The sequence below is a fragment of the Felis catus genome, chromosome A2 (genome assembly GCF_018350175.1).
Source record: "Felis catus isolate Fca126 chromosome A2, F.catus_Fca126_mat1.0, whole genome shotgun sequence".
NCBI classification, from domain to species: Eukaryota; Metazoa; Chordata; class Mammalia; order Carnivora; family Felidae; genus Felis; species Felis catus.
The window spans coordinates 167,539,936-167,562,203 of record NC_058369.1 but is presented as its reverse complement, the minus strand read 5'-3'; the positions used below and the strand labels follow the sequence as shown (position 1 = coordinate 167,562,203).

Genomic DNA, 22,268 nt, shown 5'->3' with positions numbered 1-22,268 from the left:
TTTATTTCTAGCACACTTGGTCTTTGACTATAATGAGATCTCCTGTTTCATGACCCATCTTCTTTTATCTATCATCCCCATAAAATTAAATGGAATTTAATTTGAATTTAATATTTAAAAAGTTTCTTATTCAACTGCTGTTTATTTTGATATGTGGTATATTTATTGAATGATTATTCCCCCCCACACACATTGATTTGTGATGCCTCTTGTACGTAGAACAAAATTATATGTATTTTTATATAATAGAATCTGTTTCGTTGATCTGTCAAATTGTGGCACCAGCACACTCTTTAAATGTTACTGAAGCTTTGTAGTATGTTTTGATATTTGGAAGGGACAGTAGTGTCTCATTGACTTTAGTGTTCAGGATTGTTGGTGACGATCTGACACTTTACACTTCCATATGATTTTGAAAACAATTTGGTTAAGTTATAAAAAGAAAAATCTTCATTGGGCTTTTTCTTCTCTGCAATGATATTAAAAACTGGGCTATTTGACTTAGTTCATATAAATTAGTATTTTATCAAAACTTTATATTAGCAAAATATCTAAAAATTTTACTTTTTAAATAGATTGAATCTTTTTGCCTATAAATACCAAAGATGTATCTTTTATAATCTTAACAAAGATGTGCGACAAATGTAAATGACCTGTCAATTTTTTTTCAGATATGTTTCCTTCTTTTTGCCGTTCTCTACGTTGTTTCCTACTTCATCATTACGAGATACAAGAGAAAATCAGGTAAGTGGAAACATTGTAATTAAAACTTAGATTATCATGCCAACTGATGTATGGTATTTGGCCTGTGCAGTGCCCGCCCGCATGGTGGTGTCTGTATTTAGTACGGCCGCGATCGTGCCACCCAGTTGCCTGGTCCCAAGGGCACTGACGGTACGGCCAGGGAATCTGCCCACTTGCGGGGTGCTCACCCTCTTAGACCCGAGCCCTTGTTTACCACTGTTCTTACGTCCGAGTAAGATTAGTGTGTGGCTCTTCAGCATCTGGGAAATTCTAGAGTTTGTGAGGATATATGGGTCCTTGTGACTGGCTCTGACTTTGAACATGCATATCCCCATCCCATCCTTTCTCTGACTGCTGGACTATCTTTACCTTCTCTAGTTAATTTCACAGGTTCTGTGCCGGGGTTTTGTAAGGACCAAAGCAGTTGCCTAGCTGCCTTCTAGTAAATCTCAGCTGCTTCCTGTAGATCACAGGATTTTCCACCTGTGATGCTGGGCTGATTGTAGTGCCATATACATACTTAAGGATTCCGTATATTAAGTACTCTTTCTGTCATAATATTAAACTAATTAGAGTTTTGAAAGCAATTGGGAACTAGTGCTTGCTCTAGTGTTTTAGTTTGACTCTATGATTACACTAAAATACTTCTTGGAGTCTGTAATTTTTCAAAAATTTGAAGACCTGCAGATCCAACACAGTATCTTAACTATTAAAATTTTTTTTTTAACGTTTAGTTTTGAGAGACAGCATGAGCAGAGAGAACAGCATGAGCAGGGGAGGGGCAGAGAGACAGAGGGAGACACAGAATCTGAAAAAGGCTCCAGGCTCTGAGGTGTCAGCACAGAGCTCGACATGGGGCTCGAACCCATGAACCATGAGATCATGACCTGAGCTGAAGTCGGATGCTTAACTGACTGAGCCACCCAGACACCCCAATATCTTAACTATTTTTCAGATATTTTGGGATCAGGTTTTAATGATTGTGGACACAGAAGGAGGGGGAGAGAGAGTAAATGAATATAAGTGCACTGTTTAGGGGAAATTAGGGGATGATGAACAGAAAAGTTGGAGATTTATTAGATGATTTTTTTGAGTAATGGCAGGGAGGGGTGATGGGTACCCTGGCCACAGTCGATTGTGGGGAGAAGAAATGAAATGGTTATGAAGCTATTAAAACATTCTTCAGTAGTTGATGGTTGATTGAGTGTGGACACAACAGTATAAAAATTAATTGTGACTATATTGTTTTATGGTCCTTTTGGTTGTGAAGTTATTTTGGGCAGCGTGTAATTAAGAATGGAGATTGGACTAAGAGAATGGCTCAAATGTGCCATTGACACTGGAGCAGCTGGACACTCGTGATTCCAGAGACTTACGTAGAGAGCCTTTGAGGACAACCCCAGTTAGGTATCGAGGAGAAGGAGGGGCAGGGGTGTTATGTAATATTCTTGTAATTGGATCATACTGTCTTTAGCTGGTAAGTTTACATGGGATGACAAAGAGGGTTGATGGCCATGAGAGAGAGGGAGAGGGAGAGGGAGGTGGGTGAGCTCTGGGGCAGGGGGCATCTGCTACTTGGAAAAGATACAGAACTTGATACTTTTCTGTCTGTAACTTGAACAATAGTTACGAAGCATTGAGGCAGTGGTATCTAAGTGGTTTAGAATGGTCCAAGAGAATCTTCATTATTACCACTAATGATGACAAACTCAAAATATAGAAAAGTACCTGTTCTCAAATTCTGAATTCTAATTTTATAATAAAAATTTTTGTTGGATATTACCAACTAAAACATTTCATTCATTAGCAACTACAATTTCACTTATGTTATATGACAATGAACTTGATAGTGGTCCTAATGTTCTACTAAGTTTTATTTTCTTGAGCACTAAATATTTGGAAAATTTTAATTTATATAGAGTATTTTTTTTTATTTTTTTAACGTTTATTTATTTTTGAGACAGAGAGAGACAAAGCATGAACGGGGGACGGTCAGAGAGAGAGGGAGACACAGAATCCGAAACAGGCTCCAGGCTCTGAGCAGTCAGCACAGAGCCCGACGCGGGGCTCAAACTCACGGACCGCGAGATCGTGACCTGGCTGAAGTCAGGCGCTTAACCGACTGAGCCACCCAGGCGCCCCTATAGAGTATTTTTGTTAATCAGGATTCTGGTTAATCAAAACACTCTTCTCTAGCTGAATTCTATCCTATGTGATTTAATGAGCTTTGAATTTGGATCCGTGCTGAAATGAACAGTTGCTTTTTAAAAATCATTTCTGTTCAATAATCACTTTAAGTTTCTATTTTTGTTTATAGTTTCTGATAAATGAAACATTTTATTGAAGATAAAAACTTAACACCTTACACATTTTTACAGATGAACAAGAAGATGAAGACGCCATAGTCAACAGGATTTCGTATGTATTTTAAAATTCATTTGTTCTGTTTCTGATTCTGAAGTCATAAAGTTTTCAAATTTAATTCACACTTTTGGGCATAAATGTGGAAAAAAATTCACCTAATGTATTACAGTGCTTTTTCTCCATATTAACCCTGCCCTTGGAAGCACACATAAACAAATATACAATTGATTCTTGAACACTGGGGGGTTAGGGGTGCTGGCCCTGTGCAGTTGGAAATCCGTGAATAATTTTTGACTCCCCCAAAACTTAACTACTAACAGCCTGCTGTCTTACTCATAACATAAACAGATGATTAACGTGTGTTTTGTGTGTTATGTGTGTTATATACTGTATTCTAACGAGTGAGCTAGAGAAAAGAAAATGTTATTAAGAAAATCATAAGGAAAAGACATTTACAGTACTGTCCTGTATTTATTAAAAAAAAATCGCTTATAAGTGGACCCATGTGTTTCTAATCCATGTTGTTCAAGAATCAACTGTACGCGGATAATTGAGGATTGTCTCCAGTTAAAATTTGCTGGCTTGAGGAACCGACAGTTTTACCTTCAGAGGTTTTAACCTGGAAATGGGCTTATGGCTGGGAAAATTGCTGGGCCACAGGAAAGAAGACTCGGGCTGTTTGGTCTGCGGAGAAGAAGAAGTCTTGGAATTGGGAGCAGGTGCCTGTTCTGGTTCATTGAACACTTACCGGCTGTGAGCAGGGAGATGGGCTCGGGTGGTTCTTTAGGCTCCGTACAGCTCTCTTCCTGCGTCTGTTTGCTGCTGCTGTTATTGACGAACCCTTTCATGTTTTTGAGGCGTCAAACTGGATGGAGGGCAGTGAGTTTCTTTCTGTCACATTTTGCTTGATTAAAATTTGAAATCACACAGCTGCGGCTACATAGGAGAGTATCTTATTCTAATTCTTTTTTATTGATACTTGAAACACTTTTGGCATAGTTTTGAATTTATAGAAAAGTTAGAAATATGAAAAAGAGCCTCCCCCCACACCCCAAACCGTTTGAGAAGTTGCTGACTTGGTTCTTCATTTCCTTGGGATACTTTTGTATATAATTCCTATAAACAGTTTATTCTCCGGTGTACCTCCCATACAACCATCAAAACAATGAAATTGATACAGTGTCACTCATGCCCCGTTCAGATTTCCCAGTTGTCCAGTAATGTTCTGTGTTGCAAAAGGACCGTGTTTGGAATCCACACTGCACGTAGTTGTCCTGTCCCCACCTCTTCAGTATTTCCTTGACTTCCCTGACCTTGATACTTTTGAAGATCACAGGCCAGTTGTTCGGATTTGTTTTTTCATGATTAATATCAGGTTATTCATCTGTTGCTGGGGCGGGGGGAGGTGAATAGGAGGGAGGAGGAGAGAGAGAGACCACATGTACTCGTACTCACATACACAGGTACTCTCAGGTATGCTGGAATAGTACTCGGCCATGAAAAGGAGTAAAGTACGGACGCATAGTGCAGCATGTAGGACCTTGAAGACATCACGCTAAGTGAAGAAAGGCAGACACAAAAGGCCACAGAATGTATGATTCCGTGTATGAGAAGTAGCCAGAATAGGTAAATCCATCAGTATCATATGTATGGTTACCGGGGATGGAGGGGAGGGCAGAATGGAGAGAAATTGCTTAATGAATACAGAGTGTTTTTAGGGGTGATGAAAATGTGGGACTAGAAAGAGGTGGTGGTTGCACAACACTGTGAATACATTGAATCCTACTAAATTGTAAGTTTCAAATGGTTAATTTTATGTAATGTGAATTTCGCTTCAGTAAAAAATACTTCCAACTAGTAAGTGACTTGAATAGGGCTGATTTGATTCATAACTGAACAGTGAATATAAATGGATCCTGCGTTACTAGACGTGGTAATTTAAATGATTTTAAATGCCCTAGGGAAAACATCTGTAACTTTATACTGGGGATTCTTGCTCTGTGGGTTTAAAACTTAGGCCCATAACTTGATTTATATTTACAGGATTGGGGGTCTTAGTTTTATTCCTGACATCATGACATTTGTGAAAATTCTTAAGTGATTCATTATTTTTCTCTGTCTAAATTACGACTCCCGTAAAAACAGCGTAGTTCACTTACCTCAGGAAGCTACAGCGAATCACAGACCGAGTAAAGGCAAGGATTCTGTCCCAGGCGAAGGAGCTGTGACATGGGTACCACTCTCCTCTCCGTGTCGTCTGCGCTCCATTTTTGGTGGCAGGTCTGCGCGCGTGCATTTGTGGCTCAGTAATTCCTCATCAGGCCAGAACACACACTTCGGCTTTCCCCTTGGCTGCGCCTCGTCTCCTTGTGCGGAGGCTCAGGAGCCCTGCGCTCTTCACCCCGCTCCTCCCAGCTCTGCTGTGGCCGCTGTGTGTCTGGGGCTTTGGGTTCTCCCCGCGGGCAGTGCCCGTGTCGTGAGACTGGAGCAGACCTGCCCTTCCTGCAGGCCGACGGGTGTGCACTGACAGTAAAGACTGGACAGAGCCAGGGCCGGTCCGGTCCCTGACCCCTCCTCCCAACGACCTCTTGGGTTTCCGCTCTCTTTTGTTTTCTTGCTTCCAGACGGAATGAGTGAGCGTGGAGGAGGAAGGCAGATCCGGGTTCAGATTCTGAACTCAGGATCGACTTGAGTCCAGAAGAGATTGAGAAACAAGGATTTGTTTTCTCTTTGTGAAGGAGAGTTGCTGCTCCACTCTCCTGCCGTGGTGTGGATTAAAACACCCGCGACACAGTCGCGAGTCGGTGCTCGGTGCGCAGTCCGTGGGAGCTCAGCCTCCCTTCTCTCCACCATCTTGCTTTGCCTCGCGGCCTCCACCAAAGAGGAGGTGGAAGGCAAGGCCTGCCTGCGAGGAGCCAACAGAAGTCCTCAGGTCCTAAAAGAGGAGCCCGAAAAGAGCTCAGACGAGTTCTGAAGTGTGACCGGCAGCCCCGGGGGCCGCTGCAGCAGGGTCCGCACGGCGGCCTCAGCTCTCCCGTGAGCACGGAAAGCCTGTTCCCTGGGCTTTCTCACCTCCCTTTACACCCACCTTTGCTTTCTCCTTTACCCTGTGTTCTGTTCTCTATTTGTATCTACTCACGCCCCCAAAGTAACTATGCAACCAAAAGTTCCATTTCCTGAGAGCTGCTGTCAGCTAGTTATTTGATTTGATTTAGAAGAAAGTAATTGATATAAAAATAGAATGCCTAACGGCTGAAACTTTTGTGAGCCTCTGCAGGTGAGCGAAGGGCCTCCATGCAGGAGGTGGACCTAGCACGAGGCGCCAGAGCCCGGGGTGGGGGGTGACCTGGTGTGGGCTCTCAGGGTCTGAGAGGAGGGAGGGCGTTTTCCCTGTGGAGGGAAATCCTGACAGGGGTGTCGTCTCGAGGGGTGATGAGGAGCACCCACGTGTGTTCAGGGGTGCTCTGTCACGGGGTCTGCGCCCCGGCAGTGTGGCAGAACCCAAGTAGGCTGAGGAGGGTGTCCCCGGAGGGATGGCCTGGCACGGGTGTCAGAGGTCAGTGGGAGGGAGGCAGGACAGTCCAGAATGGGGACTCACCAGAGCAGGAGGGCGCCTCTGCATGGGGTGGGGGTGCCACATTGCGTCCATGGCATTGGTCCATCAAGGGTAACGGAAACCATTTGCGGTTAGGGGAGAGGGAGCGAAAATGAACAGAGTTGTTGCGTTGCAGTTGAGAGTATCAGTGTGGATTCATGGTTTTCGGCATAGAGTTATTGAGCCAGATCTAGACGTAAAGGTGGCTTCACGTAAGTGTGTAAATGCACAGATATGCGTGGTGCCTCAGCCTGTTCACTGAGAGCGCAGCACCGCGGTAGCAGTGAGTATATTTAGCACCCAGATCCTCGCTGCTAAGTGTGATTTTCCGCTGACAGGAGCCAGGGTTCCCTGAGGGAGAAGCTGACTGCAGGGCTGGGGCGGGGAGAAGTTCAAGGCTCGTTTTGTGCACGTGGTGCTGCCAGAATGCAAGGAAGGGCGCCAAGATCCGTGCTGGAAAGACAGGTCAAAAGGACCTGGAAGCCTTCGAGGGCTTTCACATCGGTCAGGGACACTCTGCGCGTCAAGATAATGATTGTCATGGATCCCACACAGGATAAAATAGAACAATCTTGGGTTCATACTGTTCAGAATCAGTAAATGAATAAATTGTTTGACAAGGAACAGGATATTTTTCCTAGTTTGTAATTTAGCTTCCCACAAAATACGAATTAAAAGGGAAAAGAATAACGTTAGGGTGGACAGCCCTGGCAGGCAGCATCCTGACCAGTGATCGGGCAGAACGTGACCACAGTGGGGCAGGCAGGAGTTCTGGGCCACCTGGTAGCCTGCAGAGAGAAGTGTGGAGCGTGGCTTCTGTGATGCTCCTGGCTCCTGGAGTTGAAGATGAGAGGGGTCCAAAGCCGAGCTGCTAATCCCCCCCGGCTCCAGCTTCAGCCTTCTCTGTCATAGTTGGGACCAGCTCCACCTTCCCGTTCTCAGACTAAACACTCAGAGTCAGCCTTGAGCCCTCCCTCTCAGCTCTCCCTCACCCCCCAGGAAGTCCCATGTGTTCTGTCCTCAGAATCTGCTCCCTGCAGAAGGCGACATTTCTGAAGCTGTACTCTAACCTGAGGGACGCTTCTGTAGGTCTGTAAGCTACGACCACTGCTGCCCTTTTTTGACTCGATAGGGACCCCTTGCCAGCGGTTACCTGCACTGCCTCAGCCTTTTCTGAGTAGCTCTGGTCCCGCTGCTCACGGATCGCAGCGTCTTGTCTGTATGTCCAGAGCCCAGTCACAGGACCTGCAGTGCAGTAGATTGGGGACGTGTTTTGTGGAGAGTTGGCATCATTGTTATGGTGACCATACATTCAGCATTTTCCGGATCACTCATGATTTCAAATACTGTACCTATTTGCATTCATAAGCTTACTTTTTTGTCGGATTACAGGTCCTGGTTTCTGATTTGGAAACTGTGGTTGGTCTTCTTGCTGGGTACGTGGTGGGTATCATGTGAGCTGAGAGAAGTGAGGAGGGTGGTGCTGAGGGTGCTTCATAGGGCATGTGACACAGAGGGGACCCTGGGGGCAGAGCTGACTGCGCCCAGGGACACGGAGCCATGAAACACATGGTCTCTTGGGGTGCGAGAAGGCCAGGTACCTCCCACTGTAGGTGGGACTGTGTTGTGGAACACACTGGAATGGCTGTGCGGGACCTGGCATGCGGAGATTGTGGGTTGACCTGATTTGTAGCATTGGGAGGAAGAAATGCTGGCAGTCAGGGCAGCTTCCTCACTTGACTTGCGAGGACAGAACCAAAGACGCACGCTTCCGGTCACTGGCTGGCCGTTGCCAGAGCTGGCAGTGGACTGGGATGGAGACTCTTCCAGTGCTTTCCCCGGGAAACATGCCCACTCGGCCAAACAGCTTGTGAGACTTCTGTGTCTGATTTGTCTGTGCTGTGTTTTTGGTACGTGTCACATGGTCTGCATTTAAACACTTACCGGCCATTTACTGAACGGAGGTTTCTGGGTCGTTTTGCCTTTGAAGTAGGAAAGCACTTCTGCGTGTGGCCACAAGATGGCGTGGGCCTCAGTTCCTCGAGTAGGTGTGTATTAGGAACGTCCAGCATGACTTTTTCTTAAATCTTCGTACGTTTGTTTTCACATTTTCCTGTATTGACTTTAAAGGGATGGATATTAAATTAAGGCTCCATCTCTAATGTTGGTGAGGTTATCTTTTCTTTTGCCTTGTTGGTCTTAAAAAATCTTTAGATAAAAAATGTTAAGCATTTCGGGCATGGATAACTGAGAAAGTGAAAGCCCCTTAGAATCCTCCTGTTCTATGGGATTGTCATATATTATGCTAGGGTTTTTTTGGGGTTTTTTTGTATCTCTGTTTTCCTGTGTGTATATATGTGTTATGTGAGAGGGCTGGTGTGGGGGAAGCATGTTTTTTATTTATTTTTCATGCTTTTTCAGTTTTTTTTTTTTAATTTATTTTAGACATCTTTCTGTATTAGGACATATTAGCAACATCTTATTTTTAAAAATGCCAAAATAGCGTTTTAAATATCTTTAATAGTAGAATACTGTTTAATAGCTCCCTACTATTTACTAGTATCACTTATTTTGCCTTTACTCATTTTAAGAGGTAGCTGACCATTGGGCTTTGTAAGTTTTTTTCTCTTGAAATAACCATTTTGGACCGATTTGTTTTTCATACTGTCTTCACAAGTAGTTTTTCGCCTGAGTCAGTGTTTGCATTGCTCTTATGATCTATTTGCCAAAGTTGTTAATTTAACGCCATCATGAAATAAATACTTAAATTTAAAAAAGGAAAGAGTCTATGGCGTATTCTTTGTAAAATGTACGAAGTACTCTGTCTTCGGTGTGTGAATCTTTTAGGGCCTGCTCGTTCAAGTTCACGGGCTTCTCACGGGGTGAGGCGTTGTGGAGTGTGTCTAATTGAACATCTCCAGTCACACAGCATCGTTGGTCTCCTGGTCTCCCAACTACACTTAGTGAAATTCTCATGTAACTTTTTGGATTAAGAGATGTAAGAGTTTTCATCCTTTTTGAATTTGTACCTTATTCCTAGCCTTTTGCAGTCGCTGGTGACAGCCGTCTCTTCTCTTCCAGGTTGTGTTTGAGCACGTTCACGCTGGCGGTGTCGGCCGGGGCGGTTTTGCTTTTACCCTTCTCCATAATCAGCAACGAGATCCTGCTCTCCTTTCCTCACAACTACTACATTCAGTGGCTGAATGGCTCCCTGATTCATGGTCAGTATGCCTTGCTCATTATAATCACAATGAACGTTTTCGTTTTTTACTGCCCTGTATTTTTCGACTTGCCTTGTCTTAATTTGCTGCCTAATTTGCATCTGCCTCCAATAAACCACGAGGCCCTCATAAAATCAGAAAACCAGATTTTACTTACTATTCCTGTTCTTAGTTGTGAAAGGCTTTTCTGTTTTACTTAGTCAAGAAGCAGTGTTTATACTTAACAGTGATTTTGATAAGTATTCATTTAAGTATTTATTCAAAACTGTTTTTAATTTAATTTCATTTTTTCTTTTATTTATTTTAGAGAGAGAGAGTGAGTTGGGAAGGCGGGTGGGGAGAGAGAGAGAGGGAGAGGGAGAGGGAGAGGGAGAAGGAAAGAGAGGATGAATCCCAAGTAGGCTCCGTGCTCAGCACAGAGCCCGTTGTGGGGCTTGATCTCACAAACCTCAGATCATGACCTGAGCCAAAATCGAGTCAGATGCTTAACCGACTGAGTTGCCCAGGTGCCCCAATTTAAATATTTAGCAAGAGAATTCTGGTTTATTTGGATATGTGAAAAGAACTCAGCCTCCATTTGAGACCAAAATAGTAACCATAGTTTTCTACTTTAATTTCCTGTTAGTAACGTTTGTCATTTAAAAATGTATAACAGAAGGGGGAAAACATTTTTGTCAGTATAGGCTTTAAAATTAATGGTTAAAAATGGTTAAAAAATGACTTACTGGGGCACCTGGATGGCTCAGTCGGTTAAGCATCCGACTTCAGCTCAGGTCATGATCTCACGGTTTGTGAGTTCGAGCCCCGTGTTGGGCTCTGTGCTCACAGCTCGGAGCCTGGAGCCTGCTTCGGATTCTGTGTCTCCCTCTGTCTCTGCCCCTCCCCTGTTCGTGCTCTCTCTCTCTCTCTGTCTCTCAAAAATAAACTTTAAAAAAGGAAAAGGGACTGACGATGGGCAACATAGTATATTGCTTGGAGGCCAAATATACCTGCTTTCCAGTCTTGACTCTTCCATCTTCTAGAAATTTTTAGTGAAGTAAGATATTTTAATTTTAATTTATAAAATATATTAAAAGATCTAATACATAGATCTTTTTTATGTTTCATTGCCCTTCCCCCTTTTTTTCATACTGTGATTTCTTTATGTGTGAAACCCATCAACTTTTTAAATGTTTTATTTATTTATTTATTTATTTATTTATTTATTTATTTATTTATTTATTTTTTGAGGAAGGAGAGTGTTCACACATGAGTTGGGGAGGGGCAGAGAGAGAGGGAGAGAGAATCCCAAACTGGTTCTGTGCTGTTAGTGCAGAGCCTGATGCGGGGCTCAATCGCACGAACTGCGAGATCATGACCTGAGCCGAAATCAAGGGCCAGATGCTCAACTGACTGAGCCACCCCAAAACACATCAGCCTTTTCTTAGATTTTTGTAAATGTGTTCTAGTTATTTTACTTTTTAACTTCATTTGCTTTTTAGATTGATGGAATTATTAACATTTTTATATTGTCCAGTCTTTTGTCTTCCCTTTGGTCTAATTGTTTTGTGTTTAGAAGATCCTTTCCCTCCCTGAGATGTGACAAATACTGTCTCCCCCCGCTCCCTTTTTCTAAAAATGATTTTGTTTATGCTTAACTGTTTAATTCATTTGGAGTTTATACAGACAACTCCCTTTTCTCTTACCCCTTTGTGTTGAAAGAAATGACTACATTTGCTGTAGAATATTTGGAAAACAAAATGTATGGTGAAGAAAATTGTTACTCTCAATCCTACAAGCATATAACTATTGTGCATTCATTCTGTGGCCTGTGGCCTTGAATGTGGTGTGTTCCTGTGAGCACAACCAAGTGGAAAACCCTCACGGACGCAGGGTTAGTTTGTATCTCCCCCTGTCCACACATAAGGGGGAGGTTTCCATGCCATTAACTACTTTTCTGTGCGATTTACAATATTGCCTGGAGCTGTGTTAATCATGGAGTGTTTCCAATTTTTTAATTAAACTGTAGTGTACATCTTTACAAATATTTGTCCGTAGGATAAATTTCTGCGATTCACTTGCCAGGTAAGCATACTTGCAGAGGACTTGAGAGGATATTTCCCATCCGCAAAGCTGAAGTCCCCTGCTGGTTTCACGTTCATCGGTGGGGTCGGGGAGGGGGTCCTCTTCTCAGAATGCATCTTCACCACCTGTGGGCATCACTTAAAACCTGCCAATTCAATAGCGAAACATTTCCCCTCTTAAATGTACATTTCTTTAATTACTTGTGAGGGTGGACACTTATAAAACAGAGGTCATCCATACTTATTTTTTAGTAAATTGACTACCTGTGATTCCTTTGCTCATTTTTGCAGTGTTTTCTCCCCTCTTTTTAAGTTTTTATTTAAATTTCAGTGATGTAACACAGTGTAGTATTAGTTTCAGGTGTGCAATACAGTGATTCAACACTTCCCTACATCGCCTGGTGCTCATGTCAACGTGTGCCCCCCTTAGTCCCCATCACCTATTGCACCCACTGTCCAATCCACCTCCCCTCTGGTGACCGTCAGTCTGTTCTCTGTAGTAAAGAGTCTGTTTCCTGATTTGTCTCTGTCTGTTGTTGCTATGCTTATTTGTTTTGTTTCTTAAATTCCACATGTGAGTGAAATCATATGGTGTTTGTCTTTGTCTGACTGACTTTTCCACTTTGCGTTATATCCTCTAGATCCATCCATGTTGTTGCAAATGGCAAGATTTCATTCCTTTTTATGCTTGCAGTGTTTTTTTAATGTTTATTAAAATTTTTTAAATGTTTATTCATTTTTGAGAGAGAGAGAGAGAGAGAGCGAGCATGCACACAAGCAATGGAGGGGTTAGAGAGAGAGACACACACAGAATCTGAAGGAGGCTCCAGGTTCCAAGCTGTCAGCACAAAGCTGTCAGCACAGGGCTGACGTAGGGCTCGAACTCGTGAACCGTGAGATCATGAGCTGAGCTGAAGTTGGACACTAAACCGACTGAGCCACCCAGGCGCCCCTCTATTTATTTATTTTGAGAGAGAAAGAGCGAGCACCAATTGGGGAGGGTCAGAGAGAGAGAGGCAGTGAGGGAGAATCCCAAGCAGGCTCCTTGCTGTTAGCACAGAGCCCGACACGGGACTCGAACCCATGAACCATGAGATGATGATCTGTTCTGAAGTCATGAGTCAGACGCTTAACTGACTGAGCCATTCAGGCACCCGTGCTTGCAGTGTTTTTTTTTTTTTAAGTAATTGTCTATTAGAGGTTAATTGCAAGCATTTTTCTCCCATGTATCCTTTAATACTACTTAAGCTGTTTTTTGACACAAAGAGTTTTAGTTTAATCACATGTTAGAAATCTGGCCTTTATGGTTTCTGTCTTGTATGAAAGTAGAAGGAAATGGAGAGTCGTGATGCTCTGAAGACCAAATGAGTTCAGTAAAATTAGGAGTAATTGTTAACTGACTAAAAAGAAGTTACTCTGTTGTTGCTTAGCAAGTGAAAAAACTCAGATAAGCAAACTGAAATTGACACAGAAAATAATAAGTCATCTCCTGAAAGGTCACTTGTTATTATGAAAGGCAGGAGACAACCTGGAGAGCGATGGCTACGAATTTTTGGAGAGTTGTTTTAGATGACGTGTTATTTGTTATTAGTAAATAGTTGGATAAAATATGATTTAGAAAATGGTTTTTGCATGCATTGTCTAATAAAATGTTTGCGGAAGACTGTTTGGCATGGTTCCCCCTGGCCCTAGCTTTCTGCGAAGCTGTAGGTACTATGGTGCATACGTTTTGCCGGGTTGGGCTCCAGGTGTTTTTACCGGAAGTACAGGTGCTGGGCTAACCAGTGTGACAGGTGAACTGGCCCTTCTTTCCAGTTTTACTAAATAGAAATTGCATGTTCTACGTAATGACCTTACTTAATGACCTCTAAGTCAGGGTCATTTTATTTTGTTCATGAACTGGAAGTAAGAGCTACGAACATATGACATGCCGTACGTGTGGAGGCCTCAACCCTGGAAGTCAATATATTTGTATTGGTTGTCTTTCTCGTTGTAATGTAAGGTGTGCAAGCTCAAATATTTTATTTTGTTTATAAATTAGGGCTTAGAACAATGATTCCCACATAGTGGCTGCCTAATAACCATTTGTTGAATGAATAATAAACAGTAATTTTGAACTCCAGTAAAACCACTTCCGCTGAAAGTTGGAGAACTAAGGAAGAGCCTTCTAAATGATGTCCTCTTAGGAATGGGTCTCAGGAGGCCTGGGCTGTCTGCCCTGGAAATCTTCCTTGAGGGTTTTGTGACCCCTGGCTTTGTTTCTGCTAATTCTTTGGTAGGTCTGTATCTTTGCTGCAGGTTGTGAATTTCATAAATCTTTAAATGCATCTTTCTCTTCTAAATTCATAGCTGTCTTTAACCTTGTTGATGGCATTCATGGGAGTGCTTATTATTAGTCCTTTGGATTGTCTTGGGGCTGCAGATTTGTCAACCTTGGACACGCTTGCTTCTTGGCTTCTAAAAAATCATTAAAGGGGCCAAATTGTGGTAATGCTAAGAGATGCCCTAAAGCACTTGCTGTGTTCTAGACACACTCTTCCTCGCCTCCATTGTGCGGTAGCTCCAGTCTCCCCTTGGTGGTCAGGACCAGTTATCCCAGCCAGCACAGGAACTCCCTTCCTTGCTGGTTGATTCAGAGGCATGAGGATCCAAAGTACTGGGCAGCAGTCTGAACTTCCAGTTCAGCGGGACCAGTGTTGTGTCTTCTGGTGGAAACATTCTTCCCTTTAGAGCTTGGACGTCTAGGCTAGCAGCGCTAGTTCCTAAGGTTATAGGAACAGGAGGCAAAAGTTTTGCTAGTGGGCACTAGGGATAATAGTGGGTACCCCCATTCCTATTTCTCCCCCTTGATTCCTGGGCCTCGGAACCAACCACCATATTGGATACAGATTCAGGGCACTTGCAGCCTCCTGGAGTACCTTTCCTTAGTCCTGCGAAGCATCGCCACCTAGCTGGCACTGTAACTGGGTCTTCAGAAGGACATTCCACCTTTCTGTCAAACCAGCTGCTTTGGGAGGTAGGGAACATGTAAGACCGGTGAATTCTTTTTTTTTTTTTTTTTTTTTTACATTTATTTTTGAGAGACAGAGAGAGACAAAGAATGAGCAGAGAGAGAGGAAGACACAGAATCCAAAGCAGGCTCCAGGCTCTGAGCTGTCAGCACAGAGACCAACACGGGGCTTGAACTCATGAACTGCGAGATCATGACCTGAGCCGAAGTCGGACACTTAACGGACTGAGCCACCCAGGTGCCCTAAGACCAGTGAATTCTAAGGGCATGGCTCCACTGTAGCTCTTCTTTTCCTGTGAAGCATTGCTGTGATGATGGTGGACGGGGCAGTCTAGAAGTTCACGGATGGTAGTTTTGGCAGAAGCTTTGTGTTCAAGGCAAATCTGTATCTGAGTGTCTGTTCCAGTAAGGACAAAACGCTGCCCTTCCCATGATGGGAGTGGTCCATTTCAATAAATCTGCCACCAGATAGCTGGCTGATCTCCCCTGGATGTGGTGCCACATTGAGCTCCCAGTGTTGGTTTTTGCTGCTGAGTGATTAGGCCAGTTTGCCGGTGGCCACAATCCAGAGTCCAGGCCTAGCTTCCACCCCTGCCATCGTGGCCACTCTGTTCATGAGCCCATTGGATCGTGACAGGGGTGGCTGGGGAAAGAGGCTGACTGGTGTCCACAGGATGGGTAATCCTATCCACTTGATTATTAAACTCCGCCTCCGCCATGATCCCCTTTTGGTGAGCAATCACATGGGACACAAATTTCCTTGTTACCAGTTTTCTAATCATGTTTCTTCCTAGTCCCAGACCATCCAACAAAATCATTGGATATGACCCATGAATAATAATAATAATGAATAATAATGAATAATAGTAATAGTCACATGTCTGGCCATTTCTCCTCCCAGGCAAAGTGCATTACCTGAACATGCAGTGCATTGGCAGGGTTTCCCTTCACTGCTGTCCTTCAGAGATGTCCCAGGGAGGAGCTGTGGTGCTGCAGCCGTCCGCTCTGGGTGAACAGGCCTGAGTCTTTTCTTCCTTTGTCAGCTGAGTGTAGGGATCTCCCCACATACACCCCTACATGCACCCCTACAGGAGTGCATAGGTGCGAGTTCGGGGAGAGAAGTAGTGTGGCAGCAGTGGGGCCCGTGGGTGTTTGGGTTACTTGTTCACGTAACTGATTTGTGCCTTCGGGACCCGCTTGGGCCTGATCGTGTGCATACCACTTCCTTTAGCTGATGGAGTGCTGCTGTTGCCTCTGTCCAATGCTACGGCTCGCTGGCTCAGATAGCACCTTGTTCACGGGGGACAGTTCAGGCCACGTGGTTAGCTTGGAGGCCCGTGATCAAGTGTTCAGTCTCCGCTGAGGCCCGGTGACAGGCCAAGATGTGTTACTTAAGGGAGAGTGGTTATCTGTGCCGGACGGCAGGGCTTTACTCCGGAGTCCCAAGGGCCCGTGCCGTGGTCCATCTGTAGCGCCTGTTGAAGGCTCCAGACAACATCCCTGTCTGCCACGGACACTTCAGGCACCCGTGGATTTACAGACCAGATGGCCTGAGTAGTAGAGCAGCTCGCACAGCGGCCTGTGCTTGTTGCAGAACTTGCTTTCGTTCTGGGCCCCACCGCAAACTGGCAGCTCTGGGTGTCACCTGGTAAATGGGCCGGAGAAACGCTGAAATGAGAGATTCGTTACCTTCAAAGTCCAAAGAAGCCCATGAGCATCGTGCCTGTTCGGGTTGTAGGAGGAGCCAGAGTCAGCAACGAATTCTTCACCTGAGAAGACATCTCTCCAAATGCCCCACAGCACTGGACCCCTAGAAATTTCACTGACATAGGAGGCCCCTGAATTATTCTTAGATTTATTTTCCACCCTCCGACGTGAAAACATCTCACCAGTAAGTCTAGAGTCGGTGCTACTTCTTGCTCACCAGATCCAGTCCGCAAAATGTCATCATTAGAATGGGCCGGTGGGACATTTTGTGGGGGCTCAAGATCCCTGCAGATTAAATTGTGATGTGTTGGTGTGCCCCTGAATACCTGTGTACCCAGGTACTAGGGTAAGTGCTGATTTACTCAAGCAGTGAAACCAAATCTGGTACAGCGGCTGCAGTTGGAGTCGCCACCTAGTGAAGCTCATGGTAACCCGCTGTCATTGTCCTGAGGTCCATCTGTCTCGGGGATGTGGGAGTCAGTGCTCCTGCACCTTTCAGATCCTTCATGGGGGCACTCATCTCTGCATTCCCTTCAGGGATGTGGTGTGGCTTTTGGTTTGCTGTTTTCCTAGTCAGAGGCGGTTCTGGGGACTTCCACTTGGCGTTTCCCACCATAACAGCCCTTACGACACAGGGCAGGGAGCCAGCGTAGGGATTCCGTCAGCTGTTAGGGAGATCTGTCCTTGTGCATTCCGGAACTGGGGATGTGACCGTGGACCGGGTTTGGAGGCCCCTGTGAGGCACGTGAGACCTCAGCTAACCCCTCATTGGCCAGCTGACCCCAGAAGCCCTGCTCTGACAGTGCACCACAGTGATGTTTGGGGTTCAGTATTGAGTAGTCCTCAAGAGGTCTGATGATCTCCTTTACCCCAGCTCAGTTCTACCGTCCATATTCATTTGTAAGTCATTTCCCATCCTGGAACATTCACGAGATTTTCTTGTTATCTTTCTTTTTTTTTGTTAAGCTTTTTGTGAATTTGGATCACCTGCTCCAGGACTTTTGTGCTGAAAATGTTCAATAGTCATTGCAGCGTGAATAAAAGTTATTTATTGTTTCATTAGGAACACCTTGGGAAAAAAGAACTTAATTTGAAAAGAAATTTAGTGGCTTATCCTATAAAATTGTCAGTAGGGATGGTTTTGATCACTTTTGCCTTTAATGTGTAAATCATATGGATTGGAGGCTAATGGGTGTATTGATGATGCTTTAGTATGTATACCTACATTTAGTTTGAATTAAATACACTGTCTGGATTGTGGACACATAGATTTGAGATGTTCCATGTTAACTGTGTTATCTTGAAATGCCATTAACTTCTCTTGGCCCGGATTTAGTAACATAAATAAAATACTAACCTTAGTTCTAAATCCCTATCATGTAGCAAGATGTATCTCTGTCTACAATGAGAAAATGATTAAAATACCTTGAAAAAATATGATCTGCAAAAATGATACTGGAGCTGGAAAAAGGCAGGATGGTAATCCTCTGGTCATTGACAGTTTTGGCCCATGGTCTTTGTCAGGTGTCATGTGTCACCCGGATTCTGTGAGGTGTGTCCTGTCCACTTAGTGCGGTAATGACATGCTGGCAACTATAGTAATTGTAGGATGGTACAAAGGGGGCGTGTACAAAGGCACCCTGGGAGATAAAATTGTCATTTTTATCGTTAAAATTAGAAAAGGTTGAAAAATGGGCAGAAGAAAGTATCTACTTGTATTCACTTTGTGTCTTATTAAAAACTTAGCAGAAAAATGTGAAACCCTTCAGTTCCATAGATTGAAAACTGATACAGATGCTTAATGGGTTTTCCTTTTGGGGTGGTGGACATGTTCTGGAATGAGGGGGGGTAGTGGTAGCGCAATGTTGTGAACACACTACGTGCATTGAATTATTCACTTTAAGATGGTAATTTTATGTAATGTGAGTTTAAAATTAAAAACCAAACAGGAATCAATCTTTGGAAGGTACGTGAAGGATGGAATTAAGTTGTAGCCTTACATAAAATCAGGAAATAATTCTTGGATTTTGAGGTATCCCCCCCACTGAGTGGGGCCAGTTTTTGCTGAGCTGCCCATACTCACCATACTCACCAGAAAGAGACACGTGTTTATAACGTGATTGCCGAGTTGACGTTCAGTCTGTTCAAAGATAACCACAATGAAAGTGACTAGTCTTTGCAAGGTGTATGTGTTTTATTTTGATTTTTTCAACAGGAATAGACAATATGCTATTGTGGACATCATGAAGGAACAGTACACAATCCATCTTTATTTTATCTATTTTCAAGTTCCATAGAAGATTTAAAAAAATCAGACTTTTAGATTATAAGCAGCTAAACTTTAAAAGAAGATAAATATTACATCTACTTATGTATAGATATTAACTCAAGTCCTTAATAAAGTTTAATATACCATTATTAATTAAATGTTACTAATAGCTTCTAGTTAATTGGTCTTGATAGTCTTTTATCATAACATGCATCAGTTTTGTTACTGGATATTAATGGAGGTCTTGTTTATAATATTAAAAAGCAGGGGTGCCTGGGTGGCTCAGTCGGTTAAGCGTCTCACTCAATTTCGGCTCAGATCATGATCTCACTGTTCGTGAGATTGAGCCCCACGTAGATCTGCGACCCATAAGCACAGAACGTGCTTGGGATTCTTTCTCTCCCTCCCCCACTTGCATGAGCGTGTGGGCTTGCTTTCTCAAAAAAATAAATAAAAGCAAACATTAAAGAAAAAAATCTAAGCGTTCAAAGTAAGAGATTTGCTTAATTAAATTTTGGTGGATCTGAACAGTAGAGTGCTTTTTTTTTTTTTTTTTTTTTTTTTGCTATTTATAGATGATGATGTAGAAGAATATTTGTTGATAGAGAAAGATGTTGGAAAAATGCCTTCCTCTGGGTGGTAGGATTGATTAGAGGATATAAACATTGTTTTGGTGCTTGTGTTGTGTAGTATTTCTGTAATGGAGATGTATTGCTTTTTTGTTACAAGAAAAAACTTACATTAAGGTTAAAAGTTTCATAACTCGTTGCTAAAATTGTTTTTATTTATTTTTTGTTCTTCTAATAGAAGCTGTTCTAATTCTGAACTTTACACAATACTTCCTATTCAAAAGCAGCCTTGTAGTCTTTCCCTAAGGCTTCTGCTTTCTTGGTAGGATTTTTTTGTTCTATAACTTGACAGCTGGATTAGGTCCTCAGTTCTACTGAAATGTTGATTTTAACTTAGATTTGTCATCTAATATGGCTGAACTCTGATTGATTTTCTGTTTTAAATTTATGAAGTTTTTGGTGTATGTGATGGAAAGTGATAGATCATTTGCTTCATGGTATTATGTCGGATTTGGGGATATTTTGTGACCCCAGCAGATGGAGCTAGAAGTTAACACATCCTGTGGCAATCTGGCAGTTCCCTTTGGTTTGGCTTGGTTTTAAACTGAGTATTCCAAACAAAACAAACCACACGAACCCCAAACCCCCAACCCCCAAAAGACTATCCTAGGATCATTAAATAACCTTTGTTGAAGTTCAGATACTTCTTTGGGGAATAGGCACAGGACATCTTTCAAAAACACTGTCACTAATACTGATTTAGACAAACCACAAGGTTTTTGAATTTTTAGGGTTGTACTATACTATTATATCGAAGCATGTAATTTTAGCTTTTTGAAGCAGAGAATTTTGACTAATATTTATTTTTATTTTATAAATGAATATGTAATAACATGTAATAAATTGTATGATATATATGAGCCCTAACTTAAAATTAGGAAAGTTTTATCAAAGTTAATAGAATAACTCTAAAGGGATATTAATGTATATATGTCTGATATATGTTTGTAAAATGCTGGAAACTTACTACGTCTTACAAAGTTGCCAAGAATATAATTACTACTTAGGAATGTATATTAGATATATTGTTTTTCTACATATTAGGTGTTCTTCTCATACTAACTTTAAATTTTATGTTATAGATTTGATAATTAAATTAGAATAATTAATAAACTTAATTTTTTGCATTTAATTATTTAGACTTTTAATAAATAAAGGATGGTTACCTATGTAGGTGATTATCCTGTTAAGATAAGACCATCACCTTTCAAATTCTTTGTGTTAAGTGAGTATTTCTTGCAAAAATAAATAGCTGTGGTGGTTCTGTATCACTTTATATCCCTTTCTACAATTGTGGTTGTCAAAACCATTAGTGGTAATATTGAGGCTCCTGGAAAAAGAGCAGTTGGGGGGAAAAGTTTAGATGATATATGCACATATATGTATTATATGTATATGTGTATATAACGCGTAATGTACATATTATATAATGTAAATAACACACGCATACACATACATACACACACACGTCACATATATATAAAGTTCGGTACGTGAAAGCAGGCATCTAATTTCATGTCAAGCTGAAGAGTTGGTATTCACAATCTTTGTGATCGTACTCAGCATTTTCTGCACTCGCTCTGTGGACACCACTGCTTGTTGATACCTGTTGATAGCGATTTCTTTATTTAGCTTTCTGTTACTACCTGCATTAAAATTTTTTAATGTCTATTTATTTTTGAGAGAGAGAGAGAGAGAGAGAGGGAGAGAGAAAGAAAGCGTGAGCGGGGCGGGGGGGCAGAGAGAGAGGGAGAACAGAACCCGAAGAACTGTGAGATCATGACCTGAGCCAAAATCAGACGCTTAACTGACTGGGCCGCCCAGGTGCCCCAACCGTCTTCATTTTAAGTGTGTGGGTTAGAGTAGATACTTTTTCTGATTTGTGTTTTTGCCCAAGGCAGAGTTTTATTTCTTCACTTTTGATTTTCAGAGAAACATTTGAGCTTGGTGTTGTCCCTGCATGAAAGGGACATATGTGATCAGAATGATGAATTCTGGAAGTATGTATGTTTATAACTCAACAACAATAAGAAAGTCTCATTCTGTGCTATGAATGATAGTTGATTGTTTCACACGACAAAAATTAAGTAAAAATTTTCGCGCCATTGGAAAGGTATAGTGGATTCTGAGCATTCAAGGGTTTATATTCATGGGTGCGACTATTTGAGAGAAAGCTTTGAGCTCCAAGTGGTAATTTGTGACTTGGCTGAGGCTGGGATTTGACCTGTGTAGTCACTGAGGCTAGTGAATAGAGTGGAAGGCAGGGCTGAGAGCCCAGATCGTATCCGCATCTCAGTGCAGTTTGGTCACCTCTGCCTTTATGCATTTTGTTGGAAGGTTACCTAACAGGGATTTGGAGAATTTTGAGTTTCACAAAGAGGTTTAAATATGTTTCATTCTTTTTAAGGATCTTTTTGTGCTCCTTATGGAAAATTTAGAATATGTAGGGAAGCAGGAAGAAAAATCATCCCTGATTTTACTACATTTGCATTGTTAATAATTTGGTGTATTTCTTTACAGTTTATTTTCTATATCTACTTTTTTGTCATTTGTTTTTATATATTTTTAATGTCATGTGTATATAGGTTTTTGTTTTGTAAGCTTTTTGGGGTATAATTAATGAGAATAATTCTTTGGGAAAGGGGTGAGAGCTAATTTTAGCTGTA

The 22,268-nt window shown here is 42.4% G+C and overlaps 1 protein-coding gene across 11 annotated transcripts in view; it reads left to right on the top strand.

Annotated features, from left to right (window-relative positions):
• The window catches only part of LMBR1 (limb development membrane protein 1), a 152,699-nt gene that overhangs the window by 31,369 nt on the left and 99,062 nt on the right, over positions 1–22,268 (top strand). For 6 of the 11 annotated variants that reach the window (XM_045053070.1, XM_023250807.2, XM_045053066.1 and 3 more), the window contains exons 2-4: positions 672–744; positions 3,123–3,162; positions 9,785–9,924. In XM_045053070.1, the coding sequence (XP_044909005.1) occupies positions 672–744; positions 3,123–3,162; positions 9,785–9,924 (253 nt within the window). Of the gene's footprint in view, positions 1–671; positions 745–3,122; positions 3,163–3,638; positions 3,828–4,571; positions 4,735–4,814; positions 9,702–9,784; positions 9,925–22,268 lie in introns of those variants that run through there. The other 5 variants (XM_045053071.1, XM_045053068.1, XM_045053069.1 and 2 more) reach the window with 3 other exon arrangements.